At 40.4% G+C, this 21860-nt stretch overlaps 1 protein-coding gene across 1 annotated transcript; it reads right to left on the minus strand.

The window, feature by feature from the left end:
• Positions 1-17068: 17068 nt before the first annotated feature.
• On the minus strand, positions 17069-21270 carry LOC149843166 (uncharacterized). The gene is made up of 3 exons (XM_089999632.1): positions 19993-21270; positions 17563-19391; positions 17069-17414 (listed from the first exon to the last, which is right to left on the minus strand). Exons 1-2 carry the CDS (start codon positions 21149-21151, stop codon positions 17587-17589), a joined length of 2964 nt encoding a protein of 987 aa, XP_089855758.1. The 5' UTR covers positions 21152-21270; the 3' UTR covers positions 17069-17414; positions 17563-17586.
• Between the last annotated feature and the right edge of the window lie 590 nt (positions 21271-21860).

Raw genomic sequence — 21860 nt, forward strand, 5'->3', positions numbered from 1 at the left:
GGTTGGGGGGCGGTTTCTCTGAGAAAAAAAAATAAAAGTAGTCATGAATGCGCAGCTTTTTTTGCCTTCTTTTACTTTTTCCCAACCTTCCTGGCCGCGCATTTTCCTTTCATGCATGCATGTCTTCTCATGCCTACACCTTTTTCACCTTTACCTTTACCTTTTTCATTTTCTTCCTTTTCCCATTAAATTGTAAAGTCCTGGCATATATATCTTACATTTCAAGCCATTTTTCCACTATTCTTGAACACGGATAGATGACTTATGGGACAGCTGTCTCACCAACTAATGAAAAACTCTTGACAAGTTTTTTTTTTCTTTATTTAGTCTCTTTTCCTCTGAGAGAGAGACGCCTTTGGATACGTTCCAAATATTATTTGGGATTGTGAGTACCTCATCAGAACGGAAGCGGATCAGGTCATGCTGAACATGAGCGTTTTTGCTCATGCTGACATCATGGCGGTCCGATTTGAATTTTAAAAAGTTCAAAAGTCAACAAAACCACTTGGCATTCATCCAAAATGCAAACAGACGGCCACGATGTCCGCATGGGCAAAAACGCTCATGTTCAGCATGACCTGATCTACGCCCCCCCCCATCAGAACTGACTAAAACAAATAGTTTCAAGTAGGGGGTAGGCAATGAGCTCGATGGGCCAAGCCGACTCGGTCCACCATAGGCTGTGTTTCAAGGTTTTAGACTCTGGCCTGTTAGCTATCATGTCAAAACCCGGCCTATTATATACTTGGTCTGGGGTCGGGTCGGGCCACCATGCCGACCCCGATAGGCTTGAGCTACCTAATTAATTTTTTATAGTAACTTGGAAACTATTACTATTTACCTAATTAATTATATTGATTATATGAAAAATAAAAAAATAATTAGATTAGTGCATTAATCTTTCATTTAATTCATTACTTTTTGTATTATAGAAATTAATTTATAAACTCTATCTGAAAATAACCTACAAATGGGTTTGGGCCGGGCTAACCTGGCTCACTGAACATTGGCCCATTGGGCTAATGGGCTGGGTCATGGGCTGCTGTTCAAACCTCAGCAGCCCACTTAATGGGCCCAACCTCCTGAAAAGTAAACCCTAGGTGGGGTCACCTACACCCAAACCCTTACAGAGCTCACCAAATTAATTAAAGGCACCCACACACCCGGTGGTAATCGAACCTCGGATGAAAGGGTCAGCACCTTCACCCAAGTCCGCTGCCACTCCACGACCTGGATGGGTGTTCTGTGATCAAATTAATTGTTAATTCACCGATACATCAATTAGTTTAGTGAAATAAGGCTTTGTGTTTGGTCGTTTCCTACGAGAATTGCATCTAGATCATGTGTTTGAACTTAATTAAAAATACTAGTGTTTTTTTATCTATGAAATATTCAAATATTGTATGCTGTTGATTTTTCAAGCCAGTGAAGAACTCAATTTCATGCCATAATTGCATGATTCAAAGGCTCATTTCCTACCAAACAAAACCTTGTAGATTCTGTAGGGCATGATCCAAAAATATAAAAAAATGGTATTTTCTACTCATTTATAAGTCATAATGTCACCATTACCAAATACCAACAAAAAAATAAATATTTATTTATTTATTGAAGCGACCAAGCATCAGATGATGCAATAATATTTCACGTGGGCCCATGTGGCCATGATCCCTTTCCGAGAATGCTGGCTCACTTGGTATGCATAACAAAAGTGGACCTGAAATATAGGGACTAAATGGGCTGGATCCAAGTTGGACCTACATGTTTTCAATGCCTTAGCGAGACCATGACTTTCGGTTTAAAATTTTCTACATGGTTTGGTCTAATCTAGTCTGGTTTCATATCACTACAACAAACCAGTGGATTAGCGATGACCTAAATTCGTCGCTAATCTGCCGCTAATCATATTAGCGACGGAGTAGCGACAAATATCTTCTATTGTGATTTTTTTGACGCTAATAAGTGACGACATATATCTGTCGCCCGTTCCGTCGCTAAGTAGCGACATACTCTATATGTCGTCAGTTCCGTCACTAAGTTGCGACGGAATAATGAATGACAACTTCCGTCGCAAGGCCGTCATTACTAAACGGCGACGGATTTACAACCATCGCTAATCCGTCGCTACCTTCAACGGTAATAATAAATAGCGATGGATATATTCGTTGCTAATCCGTCGCAAACAAGGAAAAAAAATAAAAAAAATATTAGAAAATTAAATATCGAGAAAAAATTTTTCGTGCTACAATTTATATTTCTTGTACAATTTATAATTCCTGTGAATAAAAAACAAAGTACACATAAAAATACATATAAAAGGAAACTAAAACAATTAATCGTTTCACTTTAAAATTCGCAAGTTTTAATTATTTACAATTCAACATTTACATTTTTGAAACAAAAAGAAAGTAGAACAAATTCAACACATTAATCTAATCATCACCAAGATTTTGTGTGTCTTCTTGTTCATTACCTTGATCTGTCCCTTCAGCTCCACTAGGCTGATTATCGCCATCAACCTACACAAGAAAAGAAAGGTCAGTATTGATAAACAAAATATATTGAAATAAATTTTACACTATACGTGATTATATCATGAATGATATGTGTTCTAAGGCAATAAAAAAACTCTATATGTTATTATATCATGCTCATATATGTTCTAAGGCAGTCAAAAAAACTTTATATGTGATTCTATCATGCTCATATGTGTTCTAAGGCAGTAAAAAAACTCTATATGTGATTATATCATGCTCATATGTGTTCTAAGACAGTCAGAAAAACTCTATATATGATTCTACCATGCTCATATGTGCTCTAAGGCAGGCAAAACGTTGTATATGTGATTCTATCATGCTCATATGTATTCTAAGGCAATCAAAAAACTGAATATGTGATTATAGCATGCTCATATGTGTTCTAAGGCAGTGAAAAAAACTTTATATGTGATTCTATCATGCTCATATGTGCTCTAAGGCAGACAAAAAACTTTATATGTGATTCTATCATGCTCATATGTGTTCTAAGGCAGTAAAAAAACTCTATATGTGATTATATCATGCTCATATGTTTTTAAGGCAATCAAAAAAACTCTATATGTGATTCTACCATGCTCATATGTGCTCTAAGGCAGGCAAACCGTTGTATATGTGATTCTATCATGCTCATATGTGTTCTAAGGCAGTCAAAAAACTAATATGTGATTATAGCATGCTCATATGTGTTCAAAGGCAATCAAAAAAACTTTATATGTGATTCTATCATGCTCATATGTGCTCTAAGGCAGGCAAAAAACTTTATATGTGATTCTATCATGCTCATATGTGTTCTGAGGCAGTAAAAAAACTCTATATGTGATTATATCATGCTTATATGTGTTCTAAGGCAGTCAGAAAAACTCTATATGTGATTTGACCATGCTCATATGTGCTCTAAGGCAGGCAAAAAGTTGTATATGTGATTCTATCATGCTCATATGTGTTCTAAGATAGTCAAAAAACTGAATATGTGATTATAGCATGCTCATATGTGTTCAAAACTTTATATGTGATTCTATCATGCTCATATGTGCCCTAAGGCAGGCAAAAAACTTTATATGTGATTCTATCATGCTCATATGTGTTCTAAGGCAGGCAAAAAACTTTATATGTGATTCTATCATGCTCATATGTGTTCTAAGGCAGTAAAAAAACTCTATATGTGATTATATCATGCTCATATGTGTTTTAAGATAGTCAGAAAAACTCTATATGTGATTCTACCATGCTCATATGTGCTCTAAGGCAGTCAAAATGTTGTATATGTGATTCTATCATGCTCATATGTGTTCTAAGGCAGTCAAAAAACTGAATATGTGATTATAGCATGCTCATATGTGTTCTAAGGCAGTCAAAAAAACTTTATATGTGATTCTATCATGCTCATATGTGCTCTAAGGCAGACAAAAAACTTTATATGTGATTCTATCATGCTCATATTGAAAGTGCACTAGGATCGAGGCAACGAGCACTAGAGGGGGGGTGATTAGTGCTTTTAAAATTTTTTGCGGAATATAGAATGATTTTGCAAATCTCAAAGCAAACACACAAAGAACACAAGATTTTAACCTGGTTCGATCTAACCCGACCTACATCCAGTCCCCAAGCAAAACCTGCTTGAGATTATCCACTATCAACCTTGTAAACTACAAGATCACACAGACCATAACTGGTCCCACTTTCAGTAACAACCCTACTGAAAGCAAACAACTCCTTTACACCAAGGAGTCCTTTTTACAGAAAAGAAATAATAACTTACAAAATAACCTATGAGCCTTCCTTTTGAATGCAAATGAGATGCAATTGGCTTTTGAGGTTGTTGAAACACTCTACTCACAAATTCACTATCTCTCAAAGTGATTTGAGTGAAAACTGAAGTGAAAATATCACGTGAGTGAGAAAACAAATACTTGAATGAATAGGAGTGAAAAACAAGAAGTAATTCAATATAATTCTATTGAATTTGATATCTTTGAGTGTAGAATGCACTCATATTTATAGTTAAAGTTTTCCATAGGTTGAGAGTATGAAAGGGTGTCAAAACTGTCCATTTCGAACGATCAAAACGTTTGAAAAATGAAAAGATACGCCTTTTTGAAGTTTCAGAAAAACGACAAAATTAGTCGACTGAAACATCAGTTAGTCGACTAATAGTTAGTTATTAGTAGACTGACAGTTATCGTCGGTCGACTGATCTGTTAATCGAGCTGTTTGAAAATCTGAACTTTTGAAACTTAGTCGACTTGAGAAAAGTTAAGCGACTGATAATATCATCAGTAGACTGAAAAATCTTTTAGTCGACTGCTGCTAAAATCTTCTGAAAAACAAACATTTTGTTCGGTCGACTGATAAAAAGCATTAGTCGACTGCTGCTAAATTTTTCAGAAAACACATGTTCTGTTCAGTCGACTGATAAAACCATTAGTCAACTGCTGCTAATTTTCCAGAAAACAGACATTCTGTCCAATCGACTGATAAAACCTTTGGTCGACTAATTTGACAAAAATGACTTTTTAGAAAATATGGCGTGAAAGGATTAGTCGACTGGTAAGTCTATTGGTCGACTAATAAACATGAAAATTTAAGAAAAGAGTTTTCTAAAAAGATTTTCATGAGGGTTCTTTTTAGAAAAGTTTTTCTAAAGACTTTTAAGGTGAAATGCAACCTAAATATGCACTTTAAGTAAGGCTCTTACAAGAATCTAAGACTTTTAATGAATTAAACATTTGCACACTAGTCTTCAAAGATTCTTCATCAAATTCTTCAATTTCTTCATAGTCTTAGCTGAAATGCAGTTGATTCCACTTGCTCTTCATCAAAACCTTGTACTTGAAGTATCATGTATGGCTTCATTGTCGTAACACATATGTGTTCTAAGGCAGTAAAAAAACTCTATATGTGATTATATCATGCTCATATGTTTCTAAGACAATAAAAAAAACTCTATATGTGATTCTACCATGCTCATATGTGCTCTAAGACAGGCAAAAAGTTGTATATGTGATTCTATCATGCTCATATGTGTTCTAAGGCAGTCAAAAAACTAATATGTGATTATAGCATGCTCATATGTGTTCTAAGGCAGTCAAAAAAACTTTATATGTGATTCTATCATGCTCATATGTGCTCTAAGGCAGGCAAAAAACTTTATATGTGATTCTATCATGCTCATGTGTTCTGAGGCAGTAAAAAAAAACTCTATATGTAATTATATCATGCTCATATGTGTTCTAAGGCAGTCAGAAAAACTCTATATATGATTTGACCATGCTCATATGTGCTCTAAGGCAGGCAAAAAGTTGTATATGTGATTCTATCATGCTCATATGTGTTCTAAGGTAGTCAAAAAACTGAATATGTGATTATAGCATGCTCATATGTGTTCTAAGGCAGTCAAAAAAACTTTATATGTGATTCTATCATGCTCATATGTGTTGTAAGGCAGGCAAAAAACTTTATATGTGATTCTATCATGCTCATATGTGTTCTAAGGCAGTAAAAAAACTCTATATGTGATTATATCACGCTCATATGTGTTCTAAGGCAGTCAGAAAAACTCTATATGTGATTCTACCATGCTCATATGTGCTCTAAGGCAGGCAAAAAGTTGTATATGTGATTCTATCATGCTCATATGTGTTTTAAGGCAGTCAAAAAACTGAATATGTGATTATAGCATGCTCGTGCTATATATGTGTTCAAAGGCAGTAAACATATTATACTGAAATAAATTATATTCAATGCATCTAAGTTAAGGCAATCAAAGTTATATGAAATCTAACAACATGTAATATATCACATGAAACTTTCATACCTGAGAGGCACCTGCAATCGAAGTTCCCCTGTTCAGCAAAAAATTATTGAACTCAGCTCGGAGAACGTCGGAGATGGTTTCATGGAAGTAGTCACGCATTGTGTCCTTAACGGTCTGACGCACATCATCACCGAAAAAAATAGGATGCTTGGAGCTTATATCGATGGAAGAAGTCTGTGAGCCGTGACTGGAGGAAGCAACGACAGGTGAGGTGTTCATATTACTCTCAAACCCGAACACACGACCCTTTTTGGGTTCACCTGCTGCAGTCACCCATGCTGCATGATCAAATGATGGATACTGAGTAGAGTCATCGCCATATCGCTCTATCATCTGTTGCTCATATGCCTCCTACAAAATAATGTTTACAGTATGCATTAATAGTTAAGAATTACAATGTTTATGATAACTTGTATATTACAATGATTATTAATAGAATAAATACATATCGTTGTCGTTCTGGCCTTCTCTGATACGAAGTCTTCTGTGGTCTTCCGTTTATGTGTTTCAACAAACACATCCTTATATGGTACAATGCCTCCTTTTTCTGCTTCCTGCGAAGTTAAATGATAAAATATTTAGTTAACAGGTTTGCAACAATACTTATAAAATTGATAATATTTATTGATGAGTTACCATTTTCTTCAAGTGGCTCCCAAAAGTCTTTGATCCACCTGTGTGTAGATGGGCTTTGGGCATTTTCTCTCAATTTTGTGTAGCCTTTGCAGAGCAATTTCGAAATGCATCCCCCGCCCACTTGTCGCATATTCCCTCCCAATAATCTCTCCTGATAGTAATAGGGTCATGTCCCTTTCACTGTAGTGGATCATCTCTTCCGCCAGATGTTTTTTTTGCTGCAGTCTTCATATTGTGCAGCATGTCTACAAATCGATTGGCAGTCATTCTCTACCGCACCTTCTTTGCATCATGTTCCTCCACCGTAGTCGCGAAGCGATTCAAAGCCTATATATATTTTCAGAAAGTTAGTAGACATGATTATAAAAAAAATTTAAATATAAAACACATTAACTATGACAAACAACTGTATACCGTGAATGAGGACCACAATCTGTCTATCACCTCTTTTGGATACTCTTTCCATTAAGCGACCGGTTCTAGTAGATGTTGAAGAAGTGAATTCCTAATCTCACGTACTACTTCTTGTGGCTCAAACCTCGTGCTGCACATGAATTGGTACAAAGTAAATATCAATATAAAATATTTATAAGATATGCAATAAGTGAAAACGAAATACTTACGGTTGATTATCGATATACATTATTCGAATGAGTCTTCTTGTGTCAGACTAAGAAGACTCTGCATCCTGCATTGGCTTCTGATTTGTATGATCAACTGGTGTAGGTGGGTCATGTACAGGTGAAACATCATCTGTAAAAAAATATGTTAGAAATTCTCAGAATGCGCATTTTAACTAATCAAGCATCCAATTAGTTAAATGATATACCTATCAAAGGAGCCCGTGAAGATGAAAGTTGAACCTGGCTACCACTAGATGAACGACCACTGTAACCTCCATGAACCATATTCTAACAAATAAAAAATGTCATGCAATACATTCAAATAATTCGCATCAAGTATTATAATACATTCAAATAATTCAAATCATTGGAATACTTGCAAATCGTTCATATCATTGCAATACATTCAAATCATTCACATCAAGTATTACAATACATTCAAATAATTCAAATATAAAAATATCAAGTATTGCAATACAACCCATTCATTCACATCAAGTATTATAATACATTCAAGTAATTCAAATATAAGAATATCAAGTATTGTAGTACAAGTCATTCATTCGCATCAAGTATTACAATACATTCAAATAATTCAAATCATTCACATCGAGTATTGCAATATATTCAAATAGAGGTTTGTATTACAAGATTTTGCTCACTAGCTTGAGAATTCTTCCTCATCACTTGTTTGACTTTCAAATTCTTCTTCTTTTTCTTCTTCTTCTTCTTCATTGTTTGTTCATCCACTTGGTATATCATTTGGATCACATTCTTCTATGAATGTTTCATCGACCAATGAAGATATGACATGCATATCATGCACAACATCATGACCATAAGAGAAGTCATAAATATCATCTGATTGATAGTAATCACTATCTTAAGCTAACTTGTCTTCCTGTAACTGATCATACTCAGGGTATAATTTGGACTTCACCTTGCAAATTGCCCACCAGTCATTTCTATCTGACTTTTTTATACTCGGATATGAAGTATAATAAACTTGTTGAGCTTGCGAGGCTAATATAAATGGTTCATATGTTCCAAACCTTGATTTATGATTCACCTCCACAATGCCTGAGGCTTTGTCGAGTCTTGTTGCAGTTGGATCAAACCAATGACACTTGAATAAAATTACCCTATTATTTATGCCTAAGTAAGCCAACTCCATTATTTCCTCTATAACATTGTAGTAATCATGTTCATTTTCACTGTAGCTGCTACCCTTGACACACACATCACTATTCATCATTGATTTGTTTATACCATAATCTTTTGTATGAAATCGATAACCATTTACGATGTACCCGTTGTAACATTGCACAACTTTGGTCGAACTATTTGCTAAATCACATATTTCTTGATCTTTAAGATCACCATGGCGGACCTACACACAAACATAAACAATGACTGTGATCACGACCAATTAAGTAACTTAGTGTTATTTACAATAACACAATTTATGTTAGCGTCCTTACCAACTGTTTCAACCACTCCACAAACTTAGTTTCACGTTCTTTTTGTACTTCTGCATCAGTGAGATGTGAAACTTCTCTTCGCAACTCCAGATCAAATCGTCTACAAACCACAAATACTTATATTACCGAACTATGTAAGCACGTATAGAACATAAAAGGATTTATAATTGTGTTGCATCTACATATACTTACTCGATATATGGGTCGATCGCTGAGCAATTAAAAAGAATATAGATATGTGTTGAGTCTTGCTCTCGATCTGTCAAGAGTCTTGATCGGCAACTATTAAATGCATGCCCAAGCCCAAGTGGTTGAAATATCGACAGCTTGTCAGCTACAGTTACTTGTTCTTCATCATCGTTACGAGGTAGGCATGTGTAAAGTGTTGGAATGTGAGGTTCAAAGTACATAGATGAGAAATTTGAAATCTCTTCTAAAGTGTACATCTCACAAATAGAGTCTTCTACTCTTGCTTTATTACGAACCTTTTTTTTATGTCAAACATGCATCTGTCAAAAATATACATTTCAAAATTGTAATATCTGTCATTGAAGAGACAAATATAAGAAAACATATACCTTTCAAATGGGTACATCCATCGATATTGCACAGGGCCACCAACCCTTAGTTCATATGGCAAATGTATGATCAAATGTTCCATAACATTGAAAAATGTTGGCGGAAAAATCTTTTCTAGCAGACAAACAGTAGTGATGACAGAGTCCTTGAGATTCTTTACATTAGATACTATGACTTCCAATGCGCACAATGTTCTAAAAAATCCACTCAACTCAAACAATACCCCCCATATAGGTTTGTCTAACATATCATGGAATGCTAGGGGTATTAATCGTTGCATAAAGATATGACAATCATGGCTCTTCAACCCATATAACTAGGGACGGCAGTGGGGCGGGGCGGGGGACAAGGATACCACCCCCGCTCTGCCTCAAGATTTTATCCTCCACCCCCGCCTCCATCCCCGACGGGGAATTGATTTTATCCTCCATCCCCGCCTTCATCCCCGTTTCATGTCCTCCATCCGCGGTTCAAACGGGGATGAGGCGGGGCGGGCGAGGATATTGCAGAGAAAAGTCATCGGGGTAGGGTTGGGGCAGGGATGAGGCGGGGACGGGGCAGGGCGGGGAAAAGTGCACGTCCATCCCCGCCTCCACCCCTGGACGGGGATGGATTTTAACCTTCGTCCCCGCCTCCATCCCCGTTTCATACCCTTCATCCCCAGTCCAAACGGGGTGAGGCGGGGTGGGGCCCCGCTTTCCCCCGGTCCACTGCCATCCCTACATATAACTGTCTATCATCAATCTTCACAGCCCGAACAATGTTAGAGACATATCCATCTGGAAATCTCAACTGTCTCAACCATTAACATACATGCTTTATTTGATCATGTCCAAGCACGTACTTTTCCTTTGGTTTCAGTACTTTGCCATTATACTCTTTGATTTTCAATTCTGGTCTTTTACATATTACTTTTAAATCCATACGGGCCTTCGGATTATCCATTGTTTTCCCTTTAACATTCATTATTGTATTGAACACATTATCAAACACATTTTTTTCCACATGCATCACATTCAAATTATGTCGTATTAATAGGGTCAGTCAATATGGTAGTTCCCAAAAAATAGATTTCTTTGTCCAATTATGATCCTTCCCAAATTCAAGGAAGGGTGTCAGACTGCGGGCATCTGTTAATACACCTGGAAAGTATCACAATCTTCTTAAAATCTATATGTCAGACAATCTTGTGGATGAACCTTCCATTTCAGTTGTGTCTGCTCTAAACACATTCCTTTGTCGTCGGAACGGATGGTCGCTGGGTAGAAATTGACGATGACACTCAAACCAGCAAGGCTTCCTTCCATGCGTCAATCTAAAAGCTTTGGTATCCTCCATGTAGTACGGACATGCCAACATCCCATGTGTGCTCCAACCAGATAACATATCATATGCAGGAAAGTCACTGATTGTCCATAGAACAACGACCTTCATATTGAAATTTTGTTTTTTATAGGCATCATACGTGGTAACACCGTCATCCCACAATACCTTTAGTTCATTAATTAATGACCTTAAATATACATCAAGATTTTGGCCAGGTGAGGTCGGACCACGGATCAATAGAGACAAGAAAAGATTTGGACGCTTCATACACAATCTTGGTGGAAGGTTGTATGGAGTTACAAATACTGGCCAACATGAGTATGAAGTTGATCTACTCCCAAATAGATTAAATCCATCTGTATATAGACCGAGTCTAACATTTCTCACTTCCATTGCGAAGTTCTGATGAGTACGATCAAAGTGCTTTCAAACTTTAGCGTCAACATGATGCATGATCTTGTCTTCATCGTGTCGAACTTTATTTGCATGTCATCTCATGTGTTTAGCTGTCCTTGAAGACATATACAATTATTGCAATCTAGAAGTGATAGGAAAGTAGCGGAGCGACTTGTATGAAACTTCCTTTGATCTCGTGCTATTATTGCCTCTTGTCTTTGGCTTGAACCGAGGATGCCCACATGACGGGCATGATATATTGTTTTCCTGATCCTTGAAATACAACATGCAGTGATTTGGACAAGCATCAATCTTTTTATACCCCATACCTAGAGCGTTGACCATAACTTTCGCATGATAGAAATTTTGTGGCAATTTCTCACCTTTGGGCAACATACTCTTCATAATCATGCACAAACGGTCAAAACATGAATGACTCAAATTATACTCGGACTTTAAATTCATTAGTTGAAGAACTGCAGATAAGATAGTGTGACTCTAGCGACCGTTCCAAAGTGGCTCATCAACATCTCTAAGTAAATCATAAAATCTACTAGCTGCATCATTTGATGATTCTTCATTTACTGCAGTTTTTACATCACTAGGACTCATAGCAGAACCCAGTTCTGTTCCTGCGGCATCAAATATCAAATCTATATATGGATTATTGTGTACCACATTCACCCGTGCATTAAAATTGTTTCTAAATTCTTCTCCATGAAACATCCAATTCTGATAATCACTCACAAAACCCTTCCTGTATAGGTGATGTCTAACGCCATGAGGTTCTACAAATCGATTATTCTTACAAATCTTGCAGGGACACCTAATCCGACCTATGGGATCTGTTGTACTGATACTTGCCGTTGCAAATTGAATAAAACTTTCAACACCATCAATATATTCATGCGATAACTCATTGTCAATTATTCTACGATACATCCATTCACGGTTTGCAATCATTTTGTCGTATGATGTTACGAATAATATCCTAACCAGTTAAAAGAGAACCATCAAAATGCTATGATGAAGAAAATATCAAATTTATCATGCAATATATGATGTCATACAATCACAAGAATTATGATGCATGCATTGATAACTTAATATTTTCATGTGCAAACTATTCATGATACGATACATTCATTTGAAGCATGCTTTCATTATACAATTTAACATGGAAGTCATAATCAAATTGAAAGTAACTACATGCAAGTATGGATACAATCACATCAAACATTGCAATACATCAAAATCATTCATATCAAACAAATGTCACACATGTACCAGCAGCAAACACACTTCAATATCCCGCTAACTACTACCATGCCTAGCATGGAATCCGTACTCCAAAAATAAGAACACTTCTATTCTCAAACATTAAAATCATGCTCAACATGATCTCTAAACGCCAACAAAGCAGTCATAGATATCAACAACTAAGTGAGTGTGTGAACAATAAAGTGTTACATCCAATAAATTAAATAACATGTGATGCGCTTGCATCACTTACTCATCACGGGTATTTACCCGATTTGCATTGTTTTTGTCACTTACTTACCACGGGTGGCGGGGCACAAGCAGGTTCCGTTGAGAAATCTGCAAGAGACACTGTGTTAAAATAAAGTCACCACCTGCCAAAAAAAAAACTGAGGCAAGGTCGCCCTCCTGCCGGAAAAGCAGGGGGTTGGGGGGCTACCCCTGCACGAATAAAAAAAATGACAAAGGGCGTCCCCTTATCGAATAAAAAAATGAGCCATGAGAGTGACCCATACCGAAAAAAACAAACGAGGCAGGGGTCACCCCCCTACTGAAAAAAAAGAGGCACGGGGGCGACCCTCTGCTCGAATAAAAAAATGAGGCAGGGGGGCGACCCCCTGCCGAAAAAAAAATTAGGCACGGAGGCGACCCTCTGCTCGAATAAAAAAATGAGGCAGAGGGTTGCCCCCCTACTGGAAAAAAAAGTGACAGGAGAGCGCCCCTCTGCCCGCATAAAACAACGAGGCAGGGGGGTCGACCCCTGCCTGCATAAAACAAAGATGCAGGGGGGTCGACCCCTACCCGAATAAAACAATGAGGCAGGGGGGGTCGACCCCTGCTTAAATAAAACAACGAGGCAGGGGGTCCACACCCCCTGCCGGGAAAAATAAAATGCGGCAGGGGTTGCCCCCCTGCCGGAAAAAAAAAAACGAGGCAGGAGGGTCGACCCCCTATCGGAAGAAACAAAATGCGGCAGGGGGCGACCCCCTGCTGGAAAAATAGAACGCAACAGGGGGTCGCCCCTTTGCCGGAAAAAACCAAATGCGGCAAGGGGCAACCCCCTGCCGATAAAAATAAAACGAACGCGGCAGGGGATGACCCCCTGCCAAAAAAAATAGAACGCGACAGGGGGCGACCCCCCTGTCGGAAAAAAATAGAGGGGGCAGACGGGGTGTGATAGGCGACCCTCCTGCCGGAAACAAAATAGAAGGGGCACGCGGGGGGCGACCCCCCTGCTGGGAAAAAAATTTTTTTTTTACCTGCGGCGGGCGAGGTGCGACAGGTGATCCCCCTGCCGGAAACAAAATAGAAGGAGCACGCGGAGGGCGACCCCCTTGCTGGGGAAATTTTTTTTTTTACCTGCGGCGGGTGGGGTGCGATAGGCGGGGTGCGACGAGCGTCGGTCGGCGGGGTGATGGGCCCGACAGAACGAGGGGAGACGGGCCGAGAGTGAGAAGGGGCGGCGGAGGAAGGCATCGGGCTGGGCGGAACGAGGGGCGACGGGCCGTGGAGTGAGAAGGGCCGGCGGAGGAAGGCGTCGGGCCAGGCGGAACGAGGCGCGACGGGCCAGGGAATGCGCCAGCCGACGAGGCAACGGGCCGGGCGGCGGAGGAAGGAATCGAGTGACAGAGGGCGGCGTCGGGAGGGCGGGAGAGAGGAAACAGGAAAAGAGGGAAAATGGATTTAGTTAGGGATTTACGCGAAAATTCGCGACGGCTTTGGAGACAGAATTATTTCGTCGCCAAGCCATCGTAAATTTACAGCAGCCGTTAGCGACGGAATATTTTTGTCGCTGACGTCGTCGCTAGTTAGCAATAGAAATCTTCCATCGCCCAATCTGTCGCTAATCGTCGCGTTTCTTGCGACAAAAATGTACCGTCTCTAATCTGTCGCTACCTAGCGATGGATCGAGCAACGAAAACCTTCTGTCGCTATATCTATCAATATTGCAAATCTTAGCGACGGACTATATTTCCTCGCTAATCCGACGCAAAGTTGCGACGAAAAAAATTTGTCGCTAATATCCGTTGCTACGTCACATTTTTCTTGTAGTGTATCCAGATTTAAACAATTCTCATAAACTGGCAGAACAAATGTTTCTAATTCAAATTGGGTACAAAATCAGGCTTATCTATTGATGTAAAAACACATTTTACTGGAAGCAGATCAGGTCATGCTGAACATGAGCGTTTTTGCTCATGCATGCTGACATTGTGGCCATCCGATTTGCATTTTAAAAAGCTCAAAAGTCAACAAAACCACGTGGCATTCATCCAAAATGCAAACAGACGGCCACGATGTCCGCATGAGCAAAAACGCTCATGTGCAGCATGACGTGATCTGCTTCCCATTTTACTAGATCCAGATCTAATTAGCTAGAGGACCTACACGCAAAATTGAGGATGAATCTATTTTTTGATGAATTTGAGGGTACTGAGGATCATCGAAAGACTTATTTTGTCAAGCATTTAGGATTTGAGGAAGAAATTCCTCATGTTGGGCCTTTAGAGCATACAATTAGCTATTTTATTCGTAAATATGAGTTGAGCACATTGAACATTTTGTGTGTGAAAACCTATTTTTTTTTGGCCTCGTCAAAACTTTATTGGTGTTGAAAATGAAGTGCATACTGCATTTGCAGATAGCAAGAACTTTTGCAGTAGGTTTGACTTGTTGATTATTATAATGTACTTCCTTGTTAGTTCTGTAAAAGGAAATGCAGTGAATAATAGTGATCTTAAGCAGAAATCCTTTTAATTAAGTGAATTTTTGCATAGATTTTTTTTTCTATTGATACTAAATTTTTTTGTGAATTTGTGACTGCTTTGATAGAAGGAAAATCCGTTGAATGCTCTATTTTAGATGAATTGTTGTTTCACCATAAATTTGTGTAAATTCCATCTATTATTGAAATGTCAGAACGAGTTAAATATAAATTTTGTGAAGCTTTAAATTGGAGAAATCATGTAATCTCCCATCTTAGCAATTAAATTTTTTTGAGCATGAATGAGCATTATTATTTTGTTTCTTTTACAATTATAAATTGCAAATTACTTATTGGAGTAATTTTGTGGAGGTATTATGGAGATCCATTTGATAAGAAGAAATGATGCGTAATATATCTCAAAAAATTTATTATGATATTTGATATCTATTTTGTGAATTTTGAAACCTCAAACAATGTTGTATTATTTTTAGTTTATATTTTATTTTTGGTAAGAGTCAGATCCTATAGATATGAATAATTCTAATACTTTATTTTATGGTACTAGAGGTAGGGGTGTCAATGGGTAAGCTTTGGTTCAAATTCAGGTGAAACTAGACTTGGACTAGATTTTTGAGTATTGTATCATGTTTGGACCTTAGCCTAATCGGGTCCACTATTATAAGAAAAACCATACTCAGACTCGATAAAAACCACATGAACCAAACCCGAACCATACCCGCTAAAACCATATTTTTATCATTTTTACAATGAAAAATTATGGGTCTTAAACAAAACTTGGGTCGGGTCCGAGTATGGTATAAAATTTCACAAACTATACCCGGGTCCATGAATTAAGCTTTGGGTGTGGACCCGGGTCTTAATCTGGTCTTCTTATTTATCACTATACCCGAACCCTATAGGGTTTGGTTCAGGCCGAGTTCGGGTAAAACCAAGCCCGTTGACACCCCGAACTAGAAGGTATAGTGGGTCCATTGCTAGATTTTTTTTTTAGATCTAGATCCGAATCCAATTTTGTAAGAGAGGCCCACTCAACAAATTGATATTTTTTATTGGCTCTTGAGGGAGGTGGTCACTTAAGTCGCCAACCATGGCTAGCCACCTTTTCTCAAGCCACATTGGGCTAGAGTGGAGGTGACGCCCAAGGATACCACTCCATTCTCCATGGCTCCTCGTTGACAAGAAGAGAATAGAACAAACATTTTTTGAAATGCTGGTGTTTACAACCACTGTACTTCGTGAACTGGTCACCCGAATTAGGTTCAAATGGTCGAGCACTGCTCTCCTCCATCCTTAACATTCCTAGCTTCTTATTCAATTTGTATAGAGTGACTTCTCGTCACTTGCATCCTAATTCTTGATGTAATTCTTTCATACTTTATTTAAATATATTTTTCTTTAAAAGAAAGGTGTCGTGGCATCTAGTCAAATGTGAAATAAATGGATTGCGTGCTTGTCATGTGGTGTGTTTGTATTTATCGAAAAATAGTATAAGGTATTACCAACTAGTTCAATCACTTCTGTACGCATGTCTCTGTGTGCGTACGAGAGAGACTTAGCATTACTAACAGGCATATTTCAAAATGATAGCACGTTATCAGCTTTTTCCTAACTTGTTTATGCACATTATTTATAGGTTGTACTACTCACGAGCCATCTCAAACGGATCGATCGACACGAGAGAGAGAGAATGAATGAAAATAACCATTTTTATTGACATAAAGTGTGCATCATAGTGCACAAGAAAGCTCTGATACAATGCCCGATACAATGAGAAGAAAGGATTATACAATAATAAAAAATAAACGCGAGGAACTTGGCCAAAGTAACGACAAGAACTCTAATTGATGATGGTTTTCAAGGTGCTTTAACCAGTCTCCCTTATGAAACCAATCCTACTCGAATAAACTAGCACCAGAATGTGGAAGACGGCAACCACGACGGGACTCTCCATGTTAGTAAATCCTTGAAATGTGCTCCTCCATGATGATACCTTTGATCTCTTCTTATTCCTTATTGTAAGAGCCCAATTAATATCTGCAACACAAAAAAAAAAAATTGTTGCAATGACTAACTTATGTATTAGTTGTTGCACTCTAAGTCAAGAAAATTGGAAATATTGAAGTGATAAAAATTATGATTATGTATAAAAACATTGGTAACTTTAATCAGCGAAAATACTTACATGATCGGCGAGGCTGCATCAAATTTAGTATTTGGGTGGTGGTGGTGGGGAGCTGTAGTAGTAGGGAAGAGGTGGTGATGGGGATGGTGGTGGTGGAGATTTGTAGTAGTAGGGAGGTGGTGGAGATGGGGATGGTGGTGGTGGAGACTTGTAGTAGTAGGGAGGCGGTGGCGAAGGTGATGGTGGTGGAGGTGATTGGTAGTAGTAGGGAGGAGGAGGAGATGGTGACGGTGGTGGAGGAGACTTGTAGTAGTAGGGGGGTGGAGGAGATGGAGATGGTGGTGGTGGGGACTTGTAGTAGTAGGGAGGTGGTGGTGAAGGGGATGGTGGTGGTGGGGACTTGTAGTAGTAGGGAGGTGCTGGTGAAGGGGATGGTGGTGGTGGGGACTGATAGTGGTAGGGAGGAGGAGGAGATGGCGATGGTGGTGGTGGGGACTTGTAGTAGTAGGGAGGTGGCGGAGATGGGGATGGTGGTGGAGGAGATTTGTAGTAGTAGGGTGGTGGTGGGGAGGGAGATGGTGGCGGTGGGGACTTGTAGTAATAGGGAGGAGGTGGTGAAGGTGGTGGTGGTGGTGGGGACTGGTAGTAATAGGGAGGAGGAGGAGATGGCGAAGGAGGTGGTGGGGACTTGTAGTAGTAAGGAGGGGGAGGAGATGGCGAAGGTGGCGGTGGGGATCGGTAGTAGTAAGGAGGTGGGGGAGATGGTGATGGAGGTGGTGGAGATTTGTAGTAGTAGGGAGGTGGAGGAGATGGTGATGGTGGTGGAGGTGATTTGTAGTAATAGGGAGGAGGAGGAGATGGGGATGGTGGTGGTGGGGACTGATAGTAGTAATGAGGTGGATGAGATGGAGATGGTGGTGGTGGGGATTTGTAGTAGTAGGGAGGAGGAGGAGATGGCGATGGTGGAGGTGGAGACTTGTAGTAGTAGGGAGGAGGAGGCGATGGTGATGGTGGTGGAGGTGACTTGTAGTAGTAGGGAGGAGGAGGAGATGGTGACGGTGGTGGTGGGGACTGGTAGTAGTAGTGAGGTGGGGGAGACGGTGATGGTGGTGGAGGTGACTTGTAGTAGTAGGGAGGAGGAGGAGATGGTGATGGTGGAGATTTGTAGTAGTGAGGAGGTGGGGGTGATTGGTAGTAATAAGGTGATGGGGGTGGAGGAGACTTGTAGTAGTACGGAGGTGGTGGAGACGGTGATGGAGGTGGTGGGGATTTGTAGTAGTAAGGAGGTGGCGGTGGTGATTGGTAGTAGTAGGGTGATGGTGGCGGTGGAGACTTGTAGTAGTACTTGGGTGGTGGTGGTGGCGGTGACTTGTAGTAGTAAGGAGGCGGCGGCGGGGACTTGTAATAGTAAGGAGATGGGGGTGGAGGAGGAGGAGACTTGTAGTTGTAGCGGGATGGTGGTGGAGGAGATTTGTAATAGTACTTGGGCAGTGGAGGTGGTGGGGACTTGTAGTAGTAATGGTGTGATGGTGGGGATGGAGGAGACTTGTAGTAGTAACGATGTGGTGGGAACTTGTGGTGGTAGGGTGTAGGTGGCTTGTTGCAGTCCCTGTATGGCTTCTCAGGAGCATAGGCAAATGCTTTGGTCTTGAGAACGATCAGGTTGTGTGTCTCTGATTTTATGAAGGAGGCGCCGGACTTGCCATAGCCGACCTCCGTGGGGATGTCGCAGTGAGAGCCCTCAGGTGGGCTGTGGAGCTTGGCCTTGCAGTCTTTGTATTTGTCGTAGAAGTCCTTGAGCACAATGCTGTACTTCCCACCCTTCTTGGTTTTCCCAAAGAATGAGATTTCCTTCTCGCCAACCTTGCAGGTCACTTCCACGGTTGCACCTGTTTGGCCATAAGGTCAAGTCATGATTGCACAACCCACTGATATTCAGATTTAGTGGGAGAAAGAGAGAGAGTCAACTTCTCAGTGAACAACAGTCTAACACTCGCAATTACATGGTTAATTAACTGCTAAAATTTTGTATTAGTGCCAACCAAATCTGATTTAGAGATGTTCTAAAATTTCCATTTTTTTTAAAGAAAAATATGGTTTGGAATGTTTAAACGACGGCTGAAATATCACATTTAATTAAATATCGGGTTTAACTTCTTGGATTAATTGTTAACATTCATAAAGTAGCAACTTCATAAAATTTCAGCAAATTTTCAGATTTTTGTTGACATCTCAAAAGGCAACCGTACAAGATTGTGGGAAGCCTTACCTCAGGCTGACCTCATCCACCTTTTTAAAATGAAAAACAAATCGTTAACCATGTTCTAGGGAACACATTAATCATTTTATAACAACGGTCATATGGAAAAGTTTTTGAATTTTTTTGAAAACATCAGGAGAAATACACGAAAAAACACAAAAAAAAACTTAAATTAATGAGTCACATACGCTTGCATGCATTCAAGCCTACCATCACAGAGAAATGCTTACCATTAAGGCCTTTCTTCTCATTCGACGTCTTCTTGTGTTTCCAATCGTAGCATCTGTAGCAGTAAACTCTTCCAACTGCCTTCACAAGTGGATGGTATGGGTAGTAGTGGTGGTGAGGAGAAGGGGGGGATTTGTAGTAGTAAGGTGGTGTCCGAGGATGTGCTGGTGGTGGTGGGGAAGTGTAGTAGTACGGTGGTGGTAAGTGAGCTGGTGGTGGTGGAGATTTGTAGTAATAAGGTGGTGGAAGTGAAGGCGAAGGTGGTGGTGGAGATTTGTAGTAGTAAGGTGGTGGCGGTGATGGCGAAGGTGGTGGCGGAGATTTGTAGTAGTAAGGTGGTGGAAGTGAAGGCGAAGGTGGTGGTGGAGATTTGTAGTAGTAAGGTGGTGGCGGTGATGGCGAAGGTGGTGGCGGAGATTTGTAGTAGTAAGGTGGTGGTGGAGATGGAGAGGGTGGGGGAGGAGACTTGTAGTAGTAAGGTGATGGTGGAGATGGAGACGGTGGGGGCGGAGACTCGTAATAGTAAGGTGGTGGAGGTGATGGAGACGGTGGGGGAGGAGACTTGTAGTAGTAAGGTAGTGGCGGTGACGGCGAAGGTGGTGGCGGTGATTTGTAGTAGTATGGTGGTGGTGGTGACGGGGAAGGTGGTGGCGGCGACTTGTAGTAGTAAGGTGGCGGCGGTGAAGGCGAAGGTGGTGGTGGTGATTTATAGTAGTATGGAGGAGGAGGAGATGGTGAAGGTGGGGGTGGCGATTTATAGTAGTAGGGAGGGGGAGGAGATGGTGAAGGTGGTGGTGGGGATTTGTAGTAGTAAGGTGGTGGTGGTGAAGGTGAAGGTGGTGGTGGAGATTTATAGTAGTAAGGTGGAAGTGGTGATGGGGATGGTGGTGGTGGAGACTTATAATAGTATTGTGGTGGGGGTGAAGGAGAAGGCGGTGGTGGGGATTTGTAATAGTAAGGTGGCGGTGGTGAAGGAGAAGGTGGTGGTGGTGATGGAGAGGGTGGTGGTGGCGACTTGTACAGGTACGGTGGTGGAGGTGGCGATGAGTAGGGGTATTGGCCGGAAACTACAGCATTGTTAAAGGAGAGGCAAACCACGGCAGCCAGGAAGAAATGAGGCCATAGACGACCCCATCTGGGGTCGCCGGACGGGAGGACCATTCTGCCAGAGAACCACCAACTCCGGCGAATTTCTCTATCCCCTCTGGTTTCCGGCCGTGGAACTGTTGGAAAAGAAAGGTTAGAGAAAAAAGGAAAATAGAGAAAGGAGGAGATAATTGGTTTGTGGTTTTGCTTCTAAATGTGCACCCTTTATATAGAGGTATGCCGTTTACTATAGAGCTGTCATGCAAGTGATTTTAATTCCGAGATGCAATTATTAATGAGAGTTTGTATACTCTCTTTCCCTCTATAATTTGGAACCTTCCCTAACAATGGAATGAACAATTAAAGAACTTGGCGGGCAGGTTATATGTTTCCCCCCGGGGACACGCACTATAGCTACAGTGCGTGTTTCTGGGTGCCACTGAGCGCCGCGTGGCACTCAGTGGGGGTATAGGGGTAGCCTACATCTGCAGGCTGATGCATGGCTCTCGGTACACCCCCAGCAGCCCTCAGTGGAGACCCGAAACATGCACTGTAGCTACAGTGCATGTTCCCGAGGTGAACACGCAACACCCTCTCAAGAACTAGTCACCACCAAACTTCAAATAATAAAAATAGCTACAGTGCGGGGGTGCACACGCAACACCCTCTCAAGAACTAGTCACCAACAAACTTCAAATCATAAAAATAGCAAAATGGTGCGGTACATCATCCAATACCAGCTACGGTTTCATCTCCTTGACCTACATTTTGCCGGGTACCCACG

This window comes from Nuphar pumila, chromosome 3 (assembly GCF_984573655.1).
Source record: "Nuphar pumila chromosome 3, dmNupPumi1.hap1.1, whole genome shotgun sequence".
Classification (NCBI taxonomy): Eukaryota; Viridiplantae; Streptophyta; class Magnoliopsida; order Nymphaeales; family Nymphaeaceae; genus Nuphar; species Nuphar pumila.

Coding starts and splice junctions, on each gene's coding strand:
- LOC149843166 (XM_089999632.1), bottom strand. CDS start 21,151: ATGGTCCTCCCGTCCGGCGACCCCAGATGGGGTCGTCTATGGCCTCAT. Junction 19,392..19,992: donor TGAGAAGAAAGGCCTTAATG/GTAAGCATTTCT, acceptor ATGGCCAAACAG/GTGCAACCGTGGAAGTGACC.